The sequence below is a fragment of the Eleutherodactylus coqui genome, chromosome 11 (assembly GCF_035609145.1).
Source record: "Eleutherodactylus coqui strain aEleCoq1 chromosome 11, aEleCoq1.hap1, whole genome shotgun sequence".
NCBI lineage: Eukaryota > Metazoa > Chordata > Amphibia > Anura > Eleutherodactylidae > Eleutherodactylus > Eleutherodactylus coqui.
In genome coordinates this window covers 135,877,601-135,902,551 of record NC_089847.1, presented here as the reverse complement: position 1 = coordinate 135,902,551, position 24,951 = coordinate 135,877,601, and the positions used below count along the sequence as shown (strand labels likewise).

At 46.1% G+C, this 24,951-nt stretch overlaps 1 protein-coding gene across 3 annotated transcripts in view; it reads right to left on the bottom strand.

Annotated features, from left to right (window-relative positions):
- NELL1 (neural EGFL like 1) overlaps nt 1-24,951 on the bottom strand; it is a 674,819-nt gene that overhangs the window by 290,777 nt on the left and 359,091 nt on the right. For all 3 annotated transcript variants that reach the window (XM_066583599.1, XM_066583597.1, XM_066583598.1), the window contains exon 13: nt 23,819-23,944. In XM_066583599.1, coding sequence (XP_066439696.1) covers nt 23,819-23,944 — 126 coding nt within the window. The remainder of the gene's footprint in view (nt 1-23,818; nt 23,945-24,951) is intronic.

Below are 24,951 nucleotides of genomic sequence, written 5' to 3'. Positions count from 1 at the left end.
CCATTACAGTCAATGACTGACCATTGCAGTCTATGGTCAACCATACAGCCCATAATAGTCTATGGCCCACCATGTGGCTTATTATAGTCTATAGACAGACATATGGTCCTTTATAGTCAATGATCACGCATGTGGTCTATTACATTGAATCACCAACCAAGCGGCGCATTACACTCAATGGCAGATTATGTAGCTCACTATAGTCAATGGCCAACCCTATCAACATCAGTCTGTGTGAAGAGCAAGGGAAGCGGGAAGGAGGATGGGGGGCAGAGAACCATCTGTGATCCTCCTGTCTGTCCTAGGGAAGAATAATATGGACTTTTGTTCATACTATTAACACCCCCCGTTTCTTCCTTTAACAGTCAGGGCACATATTTGATCCCTGATTGTCACATATGGGGGTCTTTTTTTCCATAAAAGAAGCACGACTCTGCGCACTTGCTTATCTAGTCCCTCCACTGCGCTGTTTAACCCCACAGATGTCACCAAAACAGGAACAAAAAGTAATTAAAAAGTCATTTATACTGAACCACAAATGGTACCACTAAAATCTACAGGCCGCCCTGCAAAAAATAAGCCCTCACATATTTCAGTTAACTGTCCTGGTCCTGCAATGAAGCCCCTCTACATTTGTTGTTGTGATAATTGCACTGATCGGTAGAATGAAGGCGACATAATATTTACACCTCGTGGTGAACGCCAGAAAGTAGATCCCAAAAATACAGGTGAAAGAGCTTTTTTCTATTGCCATAAAAGTTCTGCAGTTCATCATATGTCCCCGAACCTGGGACTCATCCTGCAAGATACAATGTATGACCGCCAGAACACAAAGGGGCCGCCATTTACTGGTTCTCATCCCCATTTTTTAAATTAATGACTTTTTTAACTTGGCCGCTCGGGATCGCTGTCCATCAGCTGATCATCCGGCCCGCTGTCAGGGCCAGACGTCACCATGAATGGTCAGAGGAGAAGGTGGGAGCACCGGCGTCAGTCCCCCTGTGAATACCGCGCTCCTCAGGACATGGCGTGACATCCTGACCATGAGAGGAAGTGTAACAGAAGCATCTTGTGTCCTTGATGTTCACGTCTACCAGTCCGTCATTAGTGTGCCACATGATTTTCAAACAAAGTTCAGTGACGCTGCGCCCAGCGGGCGCATAATTCATAAGCGGTAATCCAGTTTTAAGGTAAAAGGTGGCATCTGTAAGCGAAATCATCCGTCCGTCCCCCAGTAAGCGAGGAAACAGCATCTGGCAATTTTCACATAAAATCCTCAGAAATCCAACGTCAGAGCGAGCAGAGAACTGGACGTCCCGCCGCCGACCGTGTGGGAGAATCTGCGCAAATGTTTGCAATGTTATCCCTACAGACTACAACTGTTACCGGCCTGGAAACCGGATGACAAACCATGGCGGCGTTCTTTCTGTGCTATTATGTGAACTGTAATGGAGGCCGACGGTTACATGGAGTCTGCAGAGTTTAGTGATGAAGCCGCCTTTAAGCAACAAACGTAATGTAAGGATTCGGGGGGGGGGGGGACACCTATCAGTCGATGTGGAGCATACGGGCGACTCCTCCAAGGTGAATGTGTTTTGCGCTATAACCTGCAGGAAAGTGTCCGGCCCCTTCTTCTTCATCCATGACAAAACAATCCCGGGGATTACGTACCCGGACGCTACAGATATGGCTTCTGTCGCAGCAGGAACAGAAATCGCACAAGGACAGGGTATCACCCCTTATCACAAAATAAGAATTGAGCGGCGGCCACCACATAGATGGATCAGCGTGTAGGTGGTGATGATAGTGAACTTCTTCGTTGGCCTCCACACTCCCCGAACCTTACACTTTGTGATTGTCTACATGCCCCCTTTACTGTCTGCCATGATCTGCGGCTTCCCAGAAGTCACTGCATCCGTTAGTCGTGATCCGCTACAGCGGATGGCAGGAACGTGACTCCAGGCTCCATGTGTGTCCAGTGACAAAGGGGGCCGCACTGACACCTCTGAGGGGGAAACATTTTTGATGTTGTGCAACAAAATGTTTTGAATTTCAGTTTCCACCTATAATAAATTTCTGCATCTGAGGGTCATTAAACGGAGTTCTGGGGTCTCACATCGGGGGATCATCTGTAATAACCCGGTCCATCTGTTACATTATAATGCTTCCAGTTTTCTGTAAATGACACACAGTCACTGCATAACAAGAAGTTCTACAACTTTTTAATAGACTTTGTGCTTCACTTTTTTACCATGTACAAGTTCTCTGCTTCCTGTCAGTGAATGTAACCATTATTTTATATTATTTACACCCAGCAAATCTGTACAGACCTAATCCTTCTCACAGCTGAAAGTCGTTACTGTTGTATCCAGTCCAGAGAATTCTGTGTAGATACATTGTATCAAACTTTCAGGACAGGAATAAGAAAGAAGAGCAGAAGTAAACACTCCTTCATTCATCTCCTTCTGACAAACTCTTCCTATTTCTACGAAATCTGGAAGACAATCTAGTATTGCTGCCATTACAGTCTCCATGGAGGGGGGTCACCCAGCTTTCCCAGACTTCTGAATGGCAACCTTAACTGGTCAGGCTGCTATAATCCAGAGTCTGGTGCCCTATGTGGCGATCTCTGTGCAAGCTGGAGCGGAGGTCATAGTGGATATCGCCCAGATTTCCCAGGCTCCTGAATGGCAAGCTTTCCTAGTAAATGCTCAGGAAATGCTCTACTAGAGATAAAGTCTCGATATCGGGAGGAATCAGGGGAGTCTCTAATCCTCGCATGTTTTAGAGGAAAATACCAACTCCAATCAGCAGGAAAGTCTCGGTCCTCGGAGACGTCGCCACAACATCCTCATCTCATATCTCATCTTGACCTTCACAAAGCTGAGAGTCACCGTAACATCTCATCTTCTTCATCTGCCTTGTGACAATGACGGAAAGTGCCGAGAGGTTCTTGAGATCTCCCCGCCGCCATGAAACGCTCATAATTACGGAGTCTGTCACATCTGTAACCTACAACTTCACAGTGCCGGATCACGCTGACGTCTCTTCTGCTCGATGTAAAACACAAGAGGTCGTCGAGAAGAAGAGTCTCCGGAGGATAAATGCAACAGACGCCTAATTCTGCATTTATGTAGGAACCGCATGGATGAAGCCACGTGCATCAATTTACAGGGAAGACCGAATTAAATCAGGTTAGTCTCTGCTGTAAACAAAGACTAGTAATTGATGCTACTGCCCCTTTAAGAGAAGTAACCCGTCTATTACAGAGGTTTGCAGTTCCATGTAAATAAAGGTTCCCCATGCGGACAATCCCCTTTTTGTTACAAGTGTCCTCTGATAATAAGCTGATCACAGAGACTTTCAGTAATTAGCTATAATTTAAGGAGGAATCGGGCAGCAACTGCTCAATTCCCTGCAGCGCCCCCACAGGAAAAAGAGAGCAATGCACGTCAATGAGCTGTCCCTGAAAAAACACAGACCTGCTGAGTCTTCCAGAGTGAGACCCGGTCTTTATAGCCAGGGCGCCCCCACCATGAGGTGACCTAAGACTGCTGCCGCAGGCCGCAGGACCTCAGAGAGGTAGCGGGCGGTTATTTTTTACTGGCCTTTAATGACAGTTAAAAAGCCAATTGACGGCTGCGGCCAGCCGGGCAGCAACACAACAAGCACTCCGGTGGCTGCTGCTGCTAAGTATGTGAACCCCGAGCTCTCCACACGATGAATGCATTCCTGTATGCAGCATAGAAGTTAGGGGAAGAGGCCGATAGACAAGAGCGGCAGCCTGGGTGAGTGAAATGCCTGTCGGGGTGCTTCTGGGCCGAAGGCACACAGGGGGGACATTATTATTAGTGGAGCCACTACGGGGATCACTACTACTGGGACTATAATGGGGGTCACTAGTACTACTGAGACCATTATAGAAGACACTATTACTACTGGGACCACTATGGGAGACACTATTACTACTGGGACCATTATAGGAGACACTATTACTACTGGGACCACTATGGGAGACACTATTACTACTGGGACCATTATAGGAGACACTATTACTACTGGGGCCACTATGGAGACACTATTACTACTGGGGCCACTATGGAAACACTATTACTACTGGGACCACTATGAGAGACACTATTACTACTGAGACCATTATAGGAGACACTATTACTACTGGGGCCACTATGGGAGACACTATTACTACTGAGACCATTATAGGAGACACTATTACTGGGAGTCACTATAACTACTGGGGGCACCATAGGGGTCACTATTATCACTGAGGCCACTATAGAAGACATTATTATTACTAGGGCCACTATGGGGGTCAACATTACTACTAGATCCACTATAGGGGTCACTGTAATAACTGGGGCCAATATTACTATTGGGACCACTAGGCAGGTCACAATTACTCCAGGGACCACTATTGGAGACACTATTATTACTGGGGCCACTATGGTGGTCATTATTTTTTGTGGGTCCACAAATGAGGGTGTTTATTATTATTGGTGCCACTATAGGGGTCATTATTATTACTGGTGCTACTATGGGGTCATTATTTGTGGGTCCACTAATGAGGGTGTTACAACTATTGGGGCCACTATTAGTGCAATCATTAAATGGGGTCACTATTGCTATTGGGGCAATTAAGGGGGGCACTTACTGTTGGGGCCACTACTAGCGGCACTGTTACTCTGTCACTTCAGACAAGTCTCAATGGTATAAATATGTGTTGGGTGTATCGTGTTTTGATGCTTTCAATGCCTGTAAAACGTGATTTCACACTTCGCCTCAGGCCATAGAGGCTTGGGCACCCCTGTTTATAGCCTCTTCTTGTCTCAGCTAATTCATGGAGTTCCCCAAATGAGGTTTCTCACCTCTATTATTTTACGGTACTTAAAATTTGAGTTTTCTGAACCGGGCAGCTCTTATTATGTAGGTTCAATAAAATGCAGTGACTCCCCCCTTCCTGTATAAGTCCAACTTCCAATCATTCTCTCACCGCCTTCCGTAGTAATGGAGATCCCTTGCCATTGTTTGGCCTGACAGGACACGGATACACTACTTAGAATACAATACAAAACTTGGGGCCCCAGGCTGGACTAGGAGGACTTATAAGAGGTGTTATCTGGGATAAAACTATTGAGGAGCTATCCTCCGTATAGGTCCTCCCAACTATGCTGAGACTACAATGAATGGGTATCACTAAATTATGCCATTGCCTTTATGACTGGTGGGGGTGCGAGCTCTGGGACCACCACCGATCCAAAGAAAGAAGGGGGGCAGTGCTGAGCACTTCTAAGTTTGCCCTGAGCAGCAGCACCCTGTTACCCAACTGTGCAGTAAAGGGTATACAGAGCTAAATCACTGTGGTGGTCCCTTCATTCTCAATGTTGGTGGTGGTCCCAACCAAAGATCATAAAGTGATAGAATATCCTAGCAATGTCATCACTGCCACGATGGGAATAGCCCTTTACTATAATGGACTGACCAGTCAGCAGAGCCTCAGGGCCCATAGGGAGCAGGGGCCACAGCAAGAGACAAAGGTATCTCAAACACATTGCTGATACTGTTACAGAGTGACTGCCCCTTTATTAGACCCCCGGCCATCTCAGTTTGCGCTTGCCTGTATGGAAATCCCCCCCGTGACCCCAGAGTGCGGCATAAAATCACGTGACAAGTTTTCCGCGGATCAGTTTCAGTGTAAATCCACATTAGATGGAAAATCCAGCGATCGGAGCGACTTCCAATGAGGCCGGTCATCGGTGCTAGACTAGCCGGGGGCTCACTGCCAACCGTGGAGGGTTTTCTCATGTGACAGTGTAGAGAGTATACAGAGAATGGCGCAATTGAGGAAAACATCCGGCGAAAGGGGATCCTGAGGATGGAAACAACTCATCAGTGAAAGGGGTCGGAGGAGGATGTCAGGAATCGTTCTGACCAACAGGCTGCAGAGTCAGCTGACTACAACGCTGGAGCTCCAACTAACGTGTCCGAACGCACAACTCGCCGTTCCTCCGCACGGATGGTATAACAGCAGGCGACCAGTTCCAGCGCCATTGTGTCTAAGAGAAACACGAAGGCCAGATTTCTGTTGCTGATGGGGGGTCAGAATCTGGCACAAGCAGCATGAATCGCTGACCCCTTCCTGTCAGCCGGTCAGAACATGTCAGCACTGCCATCTAATCTGTGGCAACTACAAGAAGCTTCCTGTCCGCAGGGGCCGGTATTGCTGTAGAATGATTTAATCACCGAGTGGGATCTATGCCACATAAATGGCTGCAGTTCTGAAGACTAAAGGCGTCCAACGCACCACTAGATGGGGGGGATATTCCTGCAGAACCATTTCACCAAAAAGAAGTACCCACACCATGATGAATCCAATGCTACTAGATGGGGGTCTAATAAAGGGGCCGCTCAGACCAACTCATGACCTATAAGACAATGGACCCCTGGGAGCAGATTCTGGGGGCTTACTAAATCTCCACCTATCATTCTGTACACTGTGAGCTCCTGACCTCCGCCGTGATCCTGCATATTACCAAACCCTGACCACCGAGAGGAAATGTGCGCATTAAAGAGACTCTGTAAACTTTCTACTTTCTTCTTCCTTGCGTTGTGGCAGTTACTGTAACACTAAGAAGTTGACCGGGAGCCAAGACGCAGCCTCCCGACACCAGAAGCACAAGCTTGTGCTTGACACAGATGTATGGCTTGGTCACCGGCAGACAGATTTGCGTCCCAGTGTGCGAGCCTCGTCTACAAGCAGCCAGGAGGACAAAGTAAAGGTCACCCTCTCTCCACGGTTATAAGCAATGGAGTACATCATAAGACCAGTCACATCCCTAAAAGCACAAAGGCATTGGGAACATTAAAGGAGCACAGGGCATGTAAACCTTTGCAACCATCCTCTTATTGCCCCGATTGCATCACAACTAAAATCTAAAGCAACTTTGCAAATTTTCTTAATTGAAGATCCCTTCTCGTTTTGTGTATACAGCTTCTATGCAGACTCATGCGTGCCCATGCTGACAGACTATAAACATACCACACGTAACCTGATCATGCGTTTATAAGGGGGGGGCGATGCAAACACATGGGTAAAAGTTTTTGTGCCTTTGCGAATATATAGTCATACTAGGGAAGGTATGACGCTTAAGTTAAGCTCTGTCCCTCTCGTTACCGGTGGGCATCTCGAATGTAAAAGGAGTTAGAGAAGTGCCATCAGAAGGAATGCAGGAGGCGCAGAAGACAAAGGAGCAGCAGTTACAGTGGACACTAGTCAGCAGAGGCCCACATGGTACATGGCTGCTGATTCCACATGGCAGCACAGTCCGCAAGTTGGGGAGCATTGTAGGAAAAGGCCCTGAAGACCAGGAGTGAAAAGGAGGACCAAAAGGGTCCTGAAGACTGGGGACTGAAGCTAGAGAGCTGATCAGATAAGAGGATACACTGGGACTGCGATACAGTGTATCATATGTAGTCGAGACTATGCCTCCCACCAACGCATGTAAGTTAGGCCGGCCCCAGAAAACACTAGTGTGCACACATGACAAGGACTATGGGCTCAGATACGAGTGGAGAGCCAGCGAGGGGTTACAGGGGTTACAATAGTGTAAGAACTAACACTAGCCTGGACTCACACATAGGGCACAACTCTTCTTTGAAGGATTTGTTGCTGATATTGTAATTATAATGCTCAGTTCGGCATAAACAGCTGTCACTTGGGTAACGGTGCGGCCAACGTGAGATGGAAGGTCCCTTCCCATGTGTGGTTCATGGATGCCTCCAGCCTCCGTTGGCTGGATCCACTGATGTCACATGCATGCTCTAATCTCAGGAGTGCAGCATATACACCATGTCTATACGCACAATGGCTCCTGCTCAAGAAGTGAACCGTCCATCTGACTGTGTGCACCTACTTAGCATATGGCAGGGATGACTATTTCAGGGCCACGGATGTATGGACCAAAAAACAAAAAATGTGCTTGAGTTAGTCTATGTTTCCCCCATCTATGGGGGAACACCCAACCAAATCAAAAACAACAACATGGCAGGGAATGAAGAACTGGACGCCTCTGTACAGAGAACGATGAAGAGGGAGAAGACGACCATTAGTAGAGACTGAAGAGATGATGATCAGTAAGAGTCTGTAACAGATGATAGGAAGAGACTGTAATAGATGATGACCAGTGAGAGACTGTAACATGATAATTAGTAAGAGACTGTAATAGATGATAATAAGAGACTGTAACAGGTGATGAGCAGCAGAAACGCCATAAGGACAAGAAGCAGGTTCAGACAATGTGGTACTGGAGATGCTATATAAGACACACATAGAGACCGGCACTGCGGATTGTATAAGATGCCACTGCACTGGTAATAAAAGATATATGCGGGCACCTCACATAGATGATTTATGCCCCGGACATTTCCAGAGTGCTGCTGCCCATCTCACTGATGCATTACCAGTTATCAGAGTGCAGCTTCCCGCAGGACGGACGCCAGACGGTCTCTGAATATAGAAATCAGCTCAGGGAATTAATGGAAGTTTGTAAATGGCATCTAAATTATGACTTACTAAGAAAGCAGCCAATGCCAGCACAGTGCAGGTGACAGCGCCAAGACGCCTGTATCTCCACGACCTTGGATGGGATTTTCGGCGTCCTCTCAAACATTAACTCTCTTCTGACTGAAGGGGAAAACTTACCAGCGAGCCGCACCACAGAGAACTTACTATTACCCTCAAGTACCATTATCGCGTCCCCCAAGTGTCAGCATGTCATTATCCTGTCCCCCAAGTGTCAGCCTGTCATTATCCCGTTCCCCAAGTGTCGGCGTGTCATTATCCTGTCCCCCAAGTATCAGCGTGTCATTATCCTGTCCCCCAAGTATCAGCGTGTCATTATCCTGTCCCCCAAGTGTCAGCGTGTCATTATCCCGTCCCCCAAGTGTCAGCGTGTCATTATCCTGTCCCCCCAAGTGTCAGCCTGTCATTATCCCATCCCCCAAGTGTCAGCGTGTCATTATCTTGTCCCCCCAAGTGTCAGCGTGTCATTATCCCGTCCCCCAAGTGTCAGCGTGTCATTATCCCGTCCCTCAAGTATCAGCGTGTCATTATCCCGTCCCCCAAGTGTCAGCGTGTCATTATCCCGTCCCCCAAGTGTCAGTGTGTCATTATCCCGTCCCCCAAGTGTCAGCGTGTCATTATCTCGTCCCCCAAGTGTCAGCGTGTCATTATCCCGTCCCCCAAGTATCAGCGTGTCATTATCCTGTCCCCCAAGTGTCAGCGTGTCATTATCCTGTCCCCCAAGTATCACCGTGTCATTATCCTGCCCCCCAAGGATCAGCATGTCATTATCCCGTCCCCCAAGTATCAGCCTGTCATTATCCCGTCCCCCAAGTATCAGCCTGTCATTATCCCATCCCCCAAGTGTCAGCGTGTCATTATCTTGTCCCCCCAAGTGTCAGCGTGTCATTATCCTGTCCCCCAAGTATCAGCCTGTCATTATCCCATCCCCCAAGTGTCAGCGTGTCATTATCTTGTCCCCCCAAGTGTCAGCGTGTCATTATCCCGTCCCCCCAAGTGTCAGCGTGTCATTATCCCGTCCCCCAAGTGTCAGCGTGTCATTATCCCGTCCCCCAAGTGTCAGCGTGTCATTATCCCGTCCCCCAAGTATCAGCCTGTCATTATCCCGTCCCCCAAGTATCAGCCTGTCATTATCCCATCCCCCAAGTGTCAGCGTGTCATTATCTTGTCCCCCCAAGTGTCAGCGTGTCATTATCCTGTCCCCCAAGTGTCAGCGTGTCATTATCCTGTCCCCCAAGTATCACCGTGTCATTATCCTGCCCCCCAAGTATCAGCGTGTCATTATCCCGTCCCCCAAGTATCAGCCTGTCATTATCCCGTCCCCCAAGTATCAGCCTGTCATTATCCCATCCCCCAAGTGTCAGCGTGTCATTATCTTGTCCCCCCAAGTGTCAGCGTGTCATTATCCCGTCCCCCCAAGTGTCAGCGTGTCATTATCCCGTCCCCCAAGTGTCAGCGTGTCATTATCCCGTCCCCCAAGTGTCAGCGTGTCATTATCCCGTCCCTCAAGTATCAGCATGTCATTATCCCGTCCCCCAAGTGTCAGCGTGTCATTATCCCGTCCCCCAAGTGTCAGCGTGTCATTATCCCGTCCCCCAAGTATCAGCGTGTCATTATCCCATCCCCCAAGTATCAACGTGTCATTATCCCATCCCCCAAGTGTCAGCGTGTCATTATCCCGTCCCCCAAGTGTCAGCGTGTCATTATTCCGTCCCACCAAATGTCATTGTGTCATTATCCCGTCCCCCAAGTGTCAGCGTGTCATTATCCCGTCCCCCAAGTGTCAGCCTGTCATTATCCTGTCCCCCAAGTATCAGCGTGTCATTATCCCGTCCCCCAAGTGTCAGCGTGTCATTATCCCGTCCCCCAAGTGTCAGCGTGTCATTATCCCTTCCCCCCAAATGTCAGCGTGTCATTATCCCATCCCCCAAGTATCAGCGTGTCATTATTCTGTCCCCCAAGTATCAGCGTGTCATCATCCCGTCCCCCAAGTGTCAGCCTGTCATTATCCCGTCCCCCAACTGTCAGTGTGTCATTATCTCGTCCCCCAAGAGTCAGCGTGTCATTATCCCATCCCCCAAGTATCAACTTGTCATTATCCCGTCCCCCAAGTGTCAGTGTGTCATTATCCCGTCCCCCAAGTGTCAGCGTGTCATTATTCCGTCCCCCCAAATGTCATCGTGTCATTATCCCATCCCCCAAGTGTCAGCGTGTCATTATCCCTTCCCCCCAAATGTCAGCGTGTCATTATCCCATCCCCCAAGTATCAGCGTGTCATTATCCTGTCCCCCAAGTATCAGCGTGTCATTATCCTGTCCCCCAAGTGTCAGCTTGTCATTATCCGGTCCCCCAAGTATCAGCGTGTCATTATCCCATCCCCCAAGTATCAGCGTGTCACTATCCCATCCCCCAAGTATCAGCGTGTCACTATCCCATCCCCCAAGTATCAGCGTGTCCCTATCCCATCCCCCAAGTGTCAGCGTGTCATTATCCTGTCCCCCAAGTGTCAGCGTGTCATTATCCCGTCCCCCAAGTATCAGCGTGTCATTATCCTGTCCCCCAAGTATCAGCGTGCCATTATCCCGTCCCCCAGTGTCAGCGTGTCATTATCCCGTCCCCCAAGTATCAGCATGTCATTATCCCGCCCCCCAAGTGTCAGCCTGTTATTATCCCATCCCCCAAGTGTCAACGTGTCATTATTCTGTCCCCCAAGTGTCAGCCTGTCATTATCCCGTCCCCCAAGTGTCAGCGTGTCATTATCTTGTCCCCCAAGTGTCAGCCTGTCATTATCCCGTCCCCCAAGTGTCAGCGTGTCATTATCCCGCCCCCCAAGTGTCAGCCTGTTATTATCCCGTCCCCCAAGTGTCAACGTGTCATTATCCTGTCCCCCAAGTGTCAGCCTGTCATTATCCCGTCCCCCAAGTGTCAGCGTGTCATTATCTTGTCCCCCAAGTGTCAGCCTGTCATTATCCCGTCCCCCAAGTGTCAGCATGTCATTATCCCGTTCCCCAAGTATCAGCGTATCATTAACCCGTCCCCTAAGTGTCAGTGTGTCATTATTCTGTCCCCCCAAGTGTCAGCGTGTCATTATCCTGTAACCCAAGTGTCAGCGTGTCATTATCCCATCCCCCAAGTGTCAGCGTGTCATTATCCCGTCCCCCAAGTGTCAGCGTGTCATTATCCCGTCCCCCAAGTGTCAGCGTGTCATCATCCTGTCCCCCAAGTGTCAGTGTGTCAATTTCCCATCCCCCAAGTATCAGCGTGTCATTATCCCGCCCCCCAAGTGTCAGCGTGTCATTATCCCATCCCCCAAGTGTCAGCGGTCATTATCCCGTCCCCCAAGTATCAGCCTGTCATTATCCCATCTCCCAAGTGTCAGCGTGTCATTATCCCGTCCCCCAAGTGTCAGCGTGTCATTATCCCGCCCCCCAAGTGTCAGCGTGTCATTATCCCGTCCCCCAAGTATCAGCGTGTCATTATCCCGCCCCCCAAGTGTCAGCGTGTCATTATCCCGTCCCCCAAGTGTCAGCGGTCATTATCCCGTCCCCCAAGTATCAGCCTGTCATTATCCCATCTCCCAAGTGTCAGCGTGTCATTATCCCGTCCCCCAAGTATCAGCGTGTCATTATCCCGCCCCCCAAGTGTCAGCGTGTCATTATCTCGTCCCCCAAGTATCAGCGTGTCATTATCCCATCTCCCAAGTGTCAGCGTGTCATTATCCCATCCCCCCAAATGTCGTTGGTGGTAAAGCCCCTATAACTCATGCTAGCTCTTCTTTTCCATGTTTCCAGCCCTCACATCTGTGGTTATTCTCACTTGTAGTAATCTGCGACCGACTGCTTCTGAAGGTCTCCCTACCCTACAACCCAATGATAAACCCTGGTTGTTAGGCAGTGCATCCCTATCACCAGATTGTCTTGCTCAAAGCTGGGTTGGCACTTTGACAGAATACACAGAAGAGTTTTCTTAACCCCTTCTCAGCCACATAACATAAATATACACAGGAGCAGAGTCCACGTTGTAACCTGTGACAACTGCCAGCAGCTGCTCTGATCGCAGCAGTTCACTATTTAGATGCCGCAGTCCAAACTGACTGAGCATCTAGACAGTCAGCCGGGGTGTGCCCCCTCTGTAATTCCATTGCACTCCCATTCCTCATGACACAATCACAGGGTACCGATAGGCTAGTATAGCAGCCCATGGCCTTGTAAGGGCTCCAAGGGCTGCCATGCACAGGTGCCAATTAAGCCCTGTCTGTGACCAGGCTGTATAGGCAACATTGAAGACCACTATATACTGCAATACTTAAGTATTGCAGTATATACTATAGGCAATCAAGTTATCATGAGTTCATGTCCCCTGTGGGTACTAAATAAAAACGACAATCTTAACAATATAAAAAATCCACATATTTGGAATTGCTATGTTTGTAAAAGTCTGAACTATTAAAATATCACCCTATGTATCCTACATGGTGAACACAGTAAAAAAAAGTACAGGATTCCAGATCTGTTACCCCGTAACATGAAAAAGTTGAATAAAAAGTGATCAAAATGATGTATATACCCCAAAATGTTACTAATAAAAACTAAAGATTGCCCTACAAAAAAAGAGCACTCATGGAGCCAAATCAACAAAAGCAAAATTAATTGGTTTCAGAATACGGCGACTGAAGGCAGTTTTTGTTTAAAAGAATAAAAGTCTTTAAAGTCTCTCAGTACATTCATCCGGTTCATTCAACTGTACCATAAAAGATACAACTTGTCCCTCAAACACAGGCTGCGTCAATGGAAAAACTAACAGTGTTATGGCTCTTGGAAAGCAGAGATGAAAAAAACTAATTAAAAACAATGAAAAATCTTAGATTTTTTTTTGTTACATTGTATCTAATTGGATTATCGGATTGTATCGGATTACACAAAGATTATCACAGCGTCCTGCAGCCGCTACAATTAGAGGGACATTATTATCTTTATTTAAAAAGGAATCAAAAAGACCAAAAACCTTAAAATGAATTCAAAAAAACTCAAAAAAAGTTTATTAACAGATAGAGAGGGAAAAGGCTAAAACTGTTGATGCCTTTCAGCCAAGAACTGCCATAAAGAGGAGCCGGGCTGCGCAGTGATGGCGGAGGCGCTCAGCTTCTGATTTTATATTTCATATGTCACATCAAATCTCAATGTTATTGCAGCTCTATTACGGCAGGTTGGGGGTGAGTAATCCTTACATTATGGAGGGGGATTATGCGGATTTATGAGGAACTTGAATGACATTTAGTAGGGAAATGGGCTTCATATAAAACAGATAGATTATAACCTCCGGCTGCTGCCAAAAGCCGCAATCTTAGCAGAGTGAGGAGATAAATCAGATCAGAGGAGACATAACCGCTAATTAAGGAGTTTACACCAATCAGCCATAGCATTAAAACAACTGAACCTGGGCAGGTCTTTCTCTGACCCAACCCGGCCCGGACTCCACAAGACCTCTGAAGTGTCCTATGGTAACTGGCAGTAGATCCAGGAAGTTGCTCGGTGTGGCCTCCATGGATCAGACTTGTTTCTATCATTCGGATGAGATCTGGAAGATGTTGTCATCCAGTCCTTGAGTAGTTCCAGTAGTGCGGCGCATTGTCCTGCTGATAGAACTGACTGCCAATAGCAATGCTGCTGCCGTTTGGGGGCACTTGTCTGTACAACGCTAGGTAAGTGGCACAGGTCACATCCACATGAGGCCAGGCAAGAGTTTACGTATCATAGACCATGCAACTGCTATGGGTCTATACGATGACATGGCATATTGGGCCCTGGGGACCCCGGAACATGGATTTTAATTTTGTGTTGTGGCTTCAACAAGTGAGAGAGAGTAAAACCCAATAGCAAAGTTGAATAATAGAATCTGAGAAGCAGAAATCCACTTTCCACGTCTCTCTAAGTCCCGTGGGATCTCTGCTAGGACTGAAGTAATATAGAACACCAATGAAAGCCCGCTACATGGGCGGGGGAGCGGTGAGTTGCGGCAGTCAGCAGGGAGGAGTGGGAGGGGGAGAGAGGGAGAGAGAGATCTCCCCTCCGTTCCTCCCTGCTAACCCTCCCCCCCCCCCCCCCGCAGCTCCCTGCCCGCCGCCGGCAGCCGAACCTTTTCTGTCGAGTGGGCAGGTACTCGCTAAGGGCAATGCTCGCTCATCACTAATAAATATAGTTAATAAAATAATAAATTCATAATACAATAGAGTTGTACAGCCCAAACATGTGGGGATAATATCCAGATAAGAAACAACTTCACCAATCTGCTATGAGAACAATCCTTTGGAGGTTTGCGCCATGTACCGGGCTTTTATCCAGTGTTCTACATTGTTTCTCCCCTCCAGGTGAGGCGTTCATCTGGTTGGCAGTACCTCCAATTCCCTCCTACCTATTCTTCCTGCCTCGGGCACTTGCCTGCGTTTGCTCCATCTCCCTCTCCACTTGCTTTTCTTTTTTCTGAACCCTATTATTCTCAAGAGTTCTGTCTGAAGACCCCAAATTTGGTCCCTGACTTCAGAAGGTCTTCCAATTGGTGCTTAGAGTATCCAACCATGGACTATTGTACAGACTCAAACAGAGGAACTGTCACATCAAACTATGTATAAAGAATCTATCTTCTATGTCAGAATAGACCACTACCTCGGCCAATAGCACTTAAGGTCCTTTTTAACCTTTTTTCAAGAAATTACTGGAAGAACAACTCCAACATCACTTGGACTTTAAATTTCTCTAAATCTACTTAGGAAACAACATCATTCCAAGAGGCCTCAGGTTAAAACGGACCCCTACCCCTCAGGACGATGAGTCTTTGTTACAGACTTCTATTCCATATACTTGTAGGCATAACCTCATTATTTTATAGCTTTAGAATCTCAAAACCCGGAGTGTTAACTTAGGGGAATGTGTTGCAGCTTGGTGGCAGTGGAACTCTTTTAGCTCACATGCGGAACTCTCCAGATGGGACAGACTGCTCACCACTAGGATGTTCAACATAGAAAAAGAAAGCCTATATAAAAATGGTATTTAAGCTACAGAGAGGCTGACAGGATTACAAAGAAAATAATGTTAATCTTTGGCTGAGGAGATCATCCACCATATCCATATCTACCAACTATGCGCCCAACAGTAGGAATCACGACTCATCTCACCCACATGAAATTTATCATACCCATAAACAATCATTAAAAAAAAACAAAATACAGCAACTGTTCAACTAACAACCCCACAACCCTAACCCCATTCCCTCCCTACTAAGCCTCCCTTGCATTGTACCTACCAATCAATCCACAGGTGGGAACTTGGGAATGTCCTCATGATCCACCATACAGGATACTACTCCTAGATCCGATGACCATCCTACAAACCATACCCAATCTACGCAGCCTACACCATCAACTACAACAACAAACATTGAAGTTGAATCACTTTACGGCAACAGAACCTCAGCCTGAAACAAACTCACAAATAGACACTCTCATAGCTACAACTATATCTGGGTCTCGGGAGTCACCACTCCAATAAAGATGAAGCCCTCCATGACCTACTAGTCCGAGAGACTCAAGCCCTAAGTTCATTGTCTCTACCACCAACCATCTTCTCAACTATCACCACTGAATATACATTAGACGAATGTCTGGCTAATAAGAACATGGAGCCACAGGCCGAAGATTCTGCTGGAAGAATCACTTATTATTACCTAGAATACTCCTTCAGGAAGCATCCCTGCCAGTCACAATACACAACGCTCTTCTATCCCGTTTCCATTCCTGCAATCCAATCATTCTGTATTGTTTTTTTCAGACCTGCCCTAGTTCCTCACCTCTACCCAAACATATCTTGTAGAACAGAGCCAAACCCCCCCAAGTACTCCCAAAACAAAACCCCAAAACAACCCGTTTTGCCAATCTCTTCAAATCCCTGAGTCAAAAGAGAAAACTGCAACAAAAAAAAACTAGAAGAGGGAAAAGAGGCAACAAGAAAAACATAGTTCAAAGAGGAGCAAAATCGAATGATAAAAATATTCAATCCCTCCGGTCAGGATCTCACAGCAGCTGAAGGGGAACGGTTAAACAAAGGACTCTCATTGGACTCCAATACTAAATTTAATGAGTTGGATCTTTTTGTAGATGTAAATTTCTTCATCAGAAAATTGGCTGTAACAAGGCATTGTTGACCATGGCAAGAATATGACCAACCAAGCAACAACCAGTTCGGATTCCACTAGTGACACGTTGTGCTCCTCCACCTTTACTGTCCAGACAGACTTAACACCAAAACCAACTTTTTATCCAATCCACCATAGAGGGAGTCATATAAGGACCTTTTACTCCCTGGTATCCGCCAAATTCATAGACATGTAACATTAAGTATAACCTCAGTAAAGAAAACAAATTTGCACTATGCAATTTGATGGTAAATCATAATATTGTCATCAGAAACACGGACAAAGGGGGCGCTGTCCTACTGCAGGACAAATCAACCTAAATGAGGTCATGTGCATCCTATCATATACAGAATACTACTTGCCATTGACATCTGACCCCACCTTATCGGTAGAAAGGAATTCCTCAAATTCTCAAGGCCTATAATGACAAAATAATCTGAGTGAAAGAGTCTCTCTAATAATTAAGAACCCTCACTTGTCTATATTCTGCCACCTACCAAAAATCCACAAAGATGCTGATAACCCTCTGGGAAGAGCCATAATATCCGGTATCAACTCTGTGACATGCAACTAATCACATTATATTGGACCCCCTCTCATATCTATGCTGACAAAACATGAATGGAAACCTTCCTATATTGGGGTCACCTTAGATATCTCCTCACTATACTCCAATATTTCACATGATTTAGCCATTGAAGTAATTTCCTCGGTCCTGACAGACAACCAAATCATCCCATCCATACAGAAGAAATTCATAATGGATAGTACTCTTTGTATTCTCAGGAATAACTTCTTCACATTCCATCCATTCCAACCATTTTGTAGGTGCCTTTAAAAAAAATCTTCATTATTTCCAATTACAGCTGGTCTAAGAGTATTAGGCTTTCTAAGCACTAGATCGGTGACCTCTTATTCATCTGAGAAGGATCAGTGCAGAATTCCGAAGTCTTCACTACATATTTGAACCAAAATGATTGGAACCTCACATTCTCAAGCAAAAGTCCCCCCCCCCCCCCCCCCACACACACACACACATCAGGTATCTGGATCTTATTTACCGTAACATATGCGGTCCCACAATTACTAGAACATATTTCAAACCAACCGACAATAGCAGCTTCCTGGACTTTGCAGGAAATGGAAACAAAATATTCCTTATGGGCAATTTAGATGAGTCAAACGGAGTTGCAGAACTCTGAAAAACAACCCAAGACCATCCCTGAAAGGTTTAGACAGAAGTATCCTACCAGCCGTATGCAACCAGCCCTAAACAAGCCAAAGAATCCACCTACCATTGGCCAATCATCTACTACTTCCCAAGATCCGAGAACAACTTAAATTGAACTTAAAATAGCCGCCACTTCATCACCACGGCCAATCCAAATCATAAGGTTCTACGGACTACTCTAGAAAACACTGTCCAGTTTTACATCGGGATCCCTGCCGAGAATTCCATCCAAACCTCAACGCATTCTCAGGAGAGCCAGAACTCTAACAACCTCCGCAGGTCCAACCTCAAAAACTCCTCTTGTACTCAATTATTCCCTAAAACGAAAGGTGTGCAAAGAGTTAATGCCCATGTTGTATCAATACAGAAAGGACTTCACAAGTTGTGCAACCAAAGAGACCTTTTCTATCAAAGCTTTTCTAAAGTGTTCATCCGACGTTGCGATGCATCTGTTAGAATGCTCCTCACCTACAGAACATCCGATTTTTTACACTATTCATCATATAATTTGTTCTTTTTGTAATTATTTCATTAATTGACCTATTTACTAACAAATTTTAAGCGTCTATCCAATGCATACCTATTCATTAAATTGTAATAACATGACTCAACTACTTCCCGACCATCCATCTCCATTCTACATAACTATAAAAGCATTCATGTGATTTCTTTATGCCGTCGGCCGTGTCCCTGTGTATACAAGCTTACATGCTTTTATGTTCTCACGTCTCTTTTTATTAATTCCACCTGAACAAATTCATATTTCACTCAGTTCATAACCCACACATTTCCCTGACTTCTCTGCCTCCCCTCCTCATACTGACAGGACTCATATCCTCCACCTAGATCCCCGCTATCCCAGACATATGTGCAAATGACATGCTGCCTGGCCCAGCACTTCTGGGCGCTACCATCCACTGCACAGGCGCCGGCATCCATAACAATGAGTGGCGCATGACCTTCCCAAGTAGATCCCGCTACTGGCCTAGCGGCATCCACAGAGGCACCTTATCTGCTACCCACATTCAGGAGTTACGCTATGTGGCTCCTCACAGCTGTCCACCACCCCCCCACCACCCCCCCTCGTTTCCCACCGATGGTCTCACTTTTTCATCCCTATTTCTTTAGATGAAAGGATTACTGTAAAAAAAATCGTTCAAAAGTTCGAAAGTCAACAATAATGGTTCGGTCTAAATGCAGCCAAGACTGAACAGCCAATGAGAATCATTCACTTTTCATTTGCTGTTCATTTTCTGCAGGCATAGACTTAAGTCATGATGCCCATGAGGCTATTAACTCGTGTGTCAAGGTTTACATTTCGTCTTACATTTGTTAAAAAATGTATCATTTACAATAAAAATCAATTGTTTAAAAAGAAAAAAAAACCATCGTTGTTGGCTCGTTGACTTATCGTTCGGTTTGACCGGCGCTCGTTCTGTCCCTCTCGGTCACTTACACAGCGAATGTGAAGACTGAGCGATTCTCGTTTGAACGAGGCGGCGATGTATCTACCGGTATAAACAGGCCGCACGACAGCCAACGAGCCACGGGGGACGTCAATAGCTCATTCAAACGAGGATCGGCCTGCCCTAAAGAACCTTATATCTACCCCATTTCCTCCCCGCAGCGATTTGCTGGTAAGTCTACATTGCGGCGAGCTTCCACTCTTCCACCTTTATAGCTACATTGCATCCATCTAATAAATTCTGAATTATATCGTGAATTATGACCCCCGTCTATACTATTGACACTGAATTATGTATTCATTCATTGATTACTGCCTTTCTTGGTCTTATACTCCATCATCAGCGTTACCTTCTGGGTTATTTGTCACAGAACTTTGTTCCTGTTGTATCTTTCTTCAAACTCCGCTAGAATTCTCATTGCCGCTCGGTGACTCTCCGCTTGTTTTCTCCATATCCAACCCATTTTATATATCCCCCTTTTATTATCCCCACATGTTTGGGCTGTACAATTCTATTGTATTAGGAGTCATTTTATTAACTATATTTATACTTTATCTTTTCTTTATGCGGACGTAGTTGTTTCTGATCGCAGCTCACATGTAACCAGTAGATATTTCTGGGGTTGTACAAATGAGCCCACATTCTATTCTCTTTATGTATTATATACAGCCATGCTTAATATCATCACCTTGCATACGGCATACCTGGGTCCCAATTATACCTCCTATGAGCCCTCGTATGTTTCGTTTTTACCATCTGTATTCTTTTATCCGTGCATTCTTATTTCACGTGTTGACCTTAACTGATTACCACACTCACTGATTCTCGTTTTGTACCCAGGTTCCTCCCTTTTCTCTCCTTACTGACTTTACTTTTAGTACATGTAATCTGCTATCCAGAGTAACTGATGAAGAGGCTCTTTGGTCTAGAAACGCGTGACTTTATCCAAACAAAAACAGACTTCACCAATCCACTAGAAGAACGATTCTCTGGAGGTCGGCGCCGTGTACCAGGCTTTTATTGGTGTTCTACATTCATTCTCACACCCCCCAGGTTAGGCTCCTCTGATTCACTCCTACCTACACCCAATGCCTCAGGGACGCAACCGGGTTTGCTCCCTCTTCCTCTCCAACTCGCTTATGACTTAAGTAAGGAGAGCGGACTGGAAGTGTCCTCCTGCTGCTGCAATACATGCATGGAGCCGTCATTGTGGGACCGTGTTGGTGAAACCTTGATACAGTGCAGATGCAATGCAAATTACTAGTAAGAGCACGACCCAATCAGAAGACGATACAAAATTCAGCGTGAACGTGTGGGTGTGAATTTGGCGCGATCGTCTCGTTGGACTTTTAATTTCAGGAACCCAACACAGATTAGTACCAAAATACTGTATGCAATATATGCTCCCCCAACAGGGGCCATTGTCAACAGAGTCTGGCTTTGCTTTTAATTCCCAGTCATTGTTACAAGGCTTGTATAAAGAGTCTAAATCTGGCTTGAAGGAGTGCTGTCTTCCAATAGGTGGCACTGTGGAGGTATTAGTCCATCTCCCTTATTTGCATATTACCCAGAGGAGCATGAATGGCCTTTTGAGTCTCCTCGCTCACCATCTAGGTGCTCTCCCTAAGGAGAAAAGATAGCGTTTCTGACCTCAGATCAGTGTAACTCATCTCTTAGTGGTTTTAATGTTATCGACAATCGGTGTATGATCCCTACAGCTTTACCTTCATATAGGTCTAGTCATTGCCATGAGACCTAGTAGTAATTGGAACCATCACCAAACTGCATCTACCCCACCACTGATGTTCTGAAGTCACTACTTAAGTGATTTGGTGAAAGGTTCTGCCTCCTTTAGGGTCTACCAATGCAATCCAATATGGGGCAGATGGTCCATGATGGATACACAGGAGAGGGTAGAGGAGTGTGCTGCTGCAGATAGCAGGGCCCTACTACACTAACCTTACAAACACTTTACTTATCATGTACGTTTCTTTTGCCACTTTAGTCTACATATTACATAAGCAAGACCCGACTAAGTCTGTGTAATCTGCCAATATCTGGCACAGGCCAAGTTAAACTGAGTAGCAGAGAATTGTGTCATTTGCATTCCGACTCAATCCTTCCCTCAGAATGGAATTCACAAGGGCAATTAAAAAAGAAGGTGACCACCAAACACGCACACGGGGCGGCTGCCAAATAATAAGCAATCAGGAAAAAATGCTTTCTGCTTAAGTTGCCTCTCATTGATGGGGGCTCTGAGCCTTAACGTGGCTCCATAAACTGCGTTCCCTCAGGAGGCTTTCTAAACGGAGCTCACATAATTAAAAGAAGAAATTCTGTTTCAGCGATGTTCCACTAATCACAGTATCAGCGCAGGCATTTGGCATCGGTAGCACCAGCCCTAGAAGGAAACAGAAGGCGCCAGGGTCTCAGCGGACCATACCCTGTCTGAGGCAGCATAAGGGGAGAGACGGGGTGAGCAGAGAGGGTCATTTAAGCGGCGCAGTTCAGTAAGAGTAAGCAGCTCTCGGCTAGAGCGCAGGCATTCTGCATTGCTGGCGCTTCATGAAGAGGATACGGAATATTCTTCCAGGCAGCGGCAGCGCAGCAAAAATAAACCAACATATAAGACGACGTAAAGGCGTCTCCACAAATAGCCTCAATCCGGTCCGAGGGCCGAGGTGCTCATGGGCCTCAAAGTAGAGGGGAACCAAGGCATGCACTCCGAAATGCCACATTCTGAAGCTGTTAACTACAGTTGCAATCAAAATGATTCCCTTCACCTTCTTGCAAATTCGGTTTCTTTGCCAAATTTAGAAGCTTTCAGCTGTTTGCAAAAAACAATCAAACAAGAACAATTTGAATCACTCAACACAACTCATAGAACAAGCGGGTTCTGCAAATTCACCACCGAAATGGCACCTTTAAAGACTACTGAATTGTTCATAAAAGCACAGATTTACAAATCAGATGTTGCAAAAAACGTGCGCAACCTATTAACCCATTGCTTCCAATGCTCTTATTTACGCGGGTGTTTTCCCTCTTGCAGCATATTCCATTTGCGGGCTAAGATCTTAGCCCATAAATGACCCATTAATCTTCATATGGGAGGCCAAAAATCCCGCTGCACTCGCATGACAACTGCATGTACATAAATGTGATTTTTAATTATTTGCTATTTTTACTGGCATGAAAAACGTACGTGAAAATGACATGTACCGCGACATTCTCTGAAAATGCATGGCACTCATAGAAAAACCGTGGGTTTAAAAGTGTGAAACTCAGACCGAAATTGCAATCTCCCAAGTAAATCCAGCTTAAGTCAAGAGAGCGATCCTTGTAAGAGATTGTAGCCTCGTACAAGAAAAAGGATACAAAAAGATACAAAGGCGCTGAATGTTCCTAGAGATACAGCTGAAAGGTACAGGAACACTGGGGCTTGGGGAAGTCTACTATTAACATATCATACATGGTCCAAGAACATCGTGTAGGGGCAGATCTGAGTCTCTTAAGGCTAGTCAGAAGCCTCATACATTGCAGACCCGTTTAATACAAAATTAGATGGACTTTCTTTGCATTTAAAGGGGTCGTCCACTTTAGAAAACGTTATCCTAGTTTATCATAGGCCCGATTAATGGATTCTCAGTTAATACAGGGGTCTTCCTCTACAGGGACACTGTCATATAAGCCTTATAAACTATGTCATGGGGCTCAAAGATGATCAAACAGGGGGTAGCTGCGTTTCATACTCATTGAGCCCCCCCGTTCTAGCGCTGTGTCCCCGTGAAGTCACCACATGCCAGCAGCTGAATCATTTGTATGTGTGCACCTCCTATAGAGATTAATGGGAGATGTGTGAGCAGAAGGAGTCCGGCTGCTGGCACACGCGCTGACTGCCTGGGTACACAGTGCTGGAATGAGTAACTCACTGGACACCCCCCGACCCATCTGCTTTGAGCCACGCATTTTATGGGGTCAATGGTGATGACAGTGTCCCTTTAAGGTTGATCATCACTTGGTCAGAATGTAGAACGTCACCCTAGAGGACCCATCCTGTCCTACAACACACATTGCAATCAATTTCTAACAAAACAAAAAGTTTTTGAAAATGTTGTTGGTAAAACACTTCCAACACAAGAGAAAAGGAAGCCCACCGGGCCCCCAGTCCAGAGCTGCGGAGAGGATTGAGAGGCAGTAGCACTACATTCTTGCATGTTCTCTGAACTTGTCAGATTATGTGACCCACTTGGTCTTCATTTGGCCTGAAGTCACCCATCCCAGGACAGTAAACACATGGTGCAACCATATAGATGTACAGTAATAGGGCTCTGCTCTTACCTGTGCAGGAAAAGTCATCCACGCGTGTGTACCCCGGCAGGCAGTCGCAGCGGTACGATCCCGGTAAATTTACGCACACCGTGTTCTCTTGGCAATAATGCATTTTGGCGGCACATTCATCAATATCTGAAAAACAGAACAAAAAGACCAAAAACATCAGAAAACGAGAATTGTTGCAGCTTCCTAATATCGTTTTATGTCAGCAGCTGACCCCCAGTCGTCTATCACAATAGGGGCTCCGGCACACTTGCGTTTTTCTTGTGCGCTTTTTTCACGCGATATTGCTGTGTTTTTTTCACGCGATTGTCAATGGGACTTTCTAATGTTAAAAACGCATCGCAGGTTTGTGCTTCGCAATTTTTGTGCAACGCGTTTTTAAAATTAGAAAGTCCCATTGAAAACTGCGTGAAAAAAACGTGCAAGAAAAACGCAAGTGGGTGTCCACCCTAAAAGATATACTGACTTGATCCTGCAGACGATCTCCGCGCACTTCCTTGATGGACGCTCACATGCCCTTCTAAGCAAGTAACGCTGAGGCTAATCACTGGATTCAATGTTATAGAGACGAACATTGGCCATAGCGGTACTGCGATTAGATGGGAAAGTGACTGCTGGACCCGGAAGTGAGCTGAGACTGTGGGACCTGGGCGGCCGGGTGCTCAAGAGTTGTGTATTTGTTGCTTTATTATTATTTTGAAGCCCCACAATACTTGTTCGATTGAGGACATGGACACAGTGGAAGTTAAAGTGGTGCCACTCGCAGAGGGTCGGCTGCAGCCAGGGGGCCTGATGCAGCTGCTCCGCCATTTACCATCTTTGTTCCAGCTGCGGTTACGTTATCTCTATCAGTAAGTCGCACATGCACACCTGGGACTTCCTTTGATTTAATTTCAACCTGCACACCATATATATTTTCTTGTTGCTAGCCTGATGAAGGATCGATAGAAGACCCGAAAGCTCGCTGTAACATCATGTATTTTTGTTAGCCATTAAAAAGTCTCATATCTAGAAGATTACTTGGTTTCTCTCACTGAGAACAATCACACTTTGCTCTACTGGCGACACCGGACTAAACGTCTTTTTCGTTTTATATATATTTGCTATAGGCGGTATTCCCGCCCATCATTGCAATG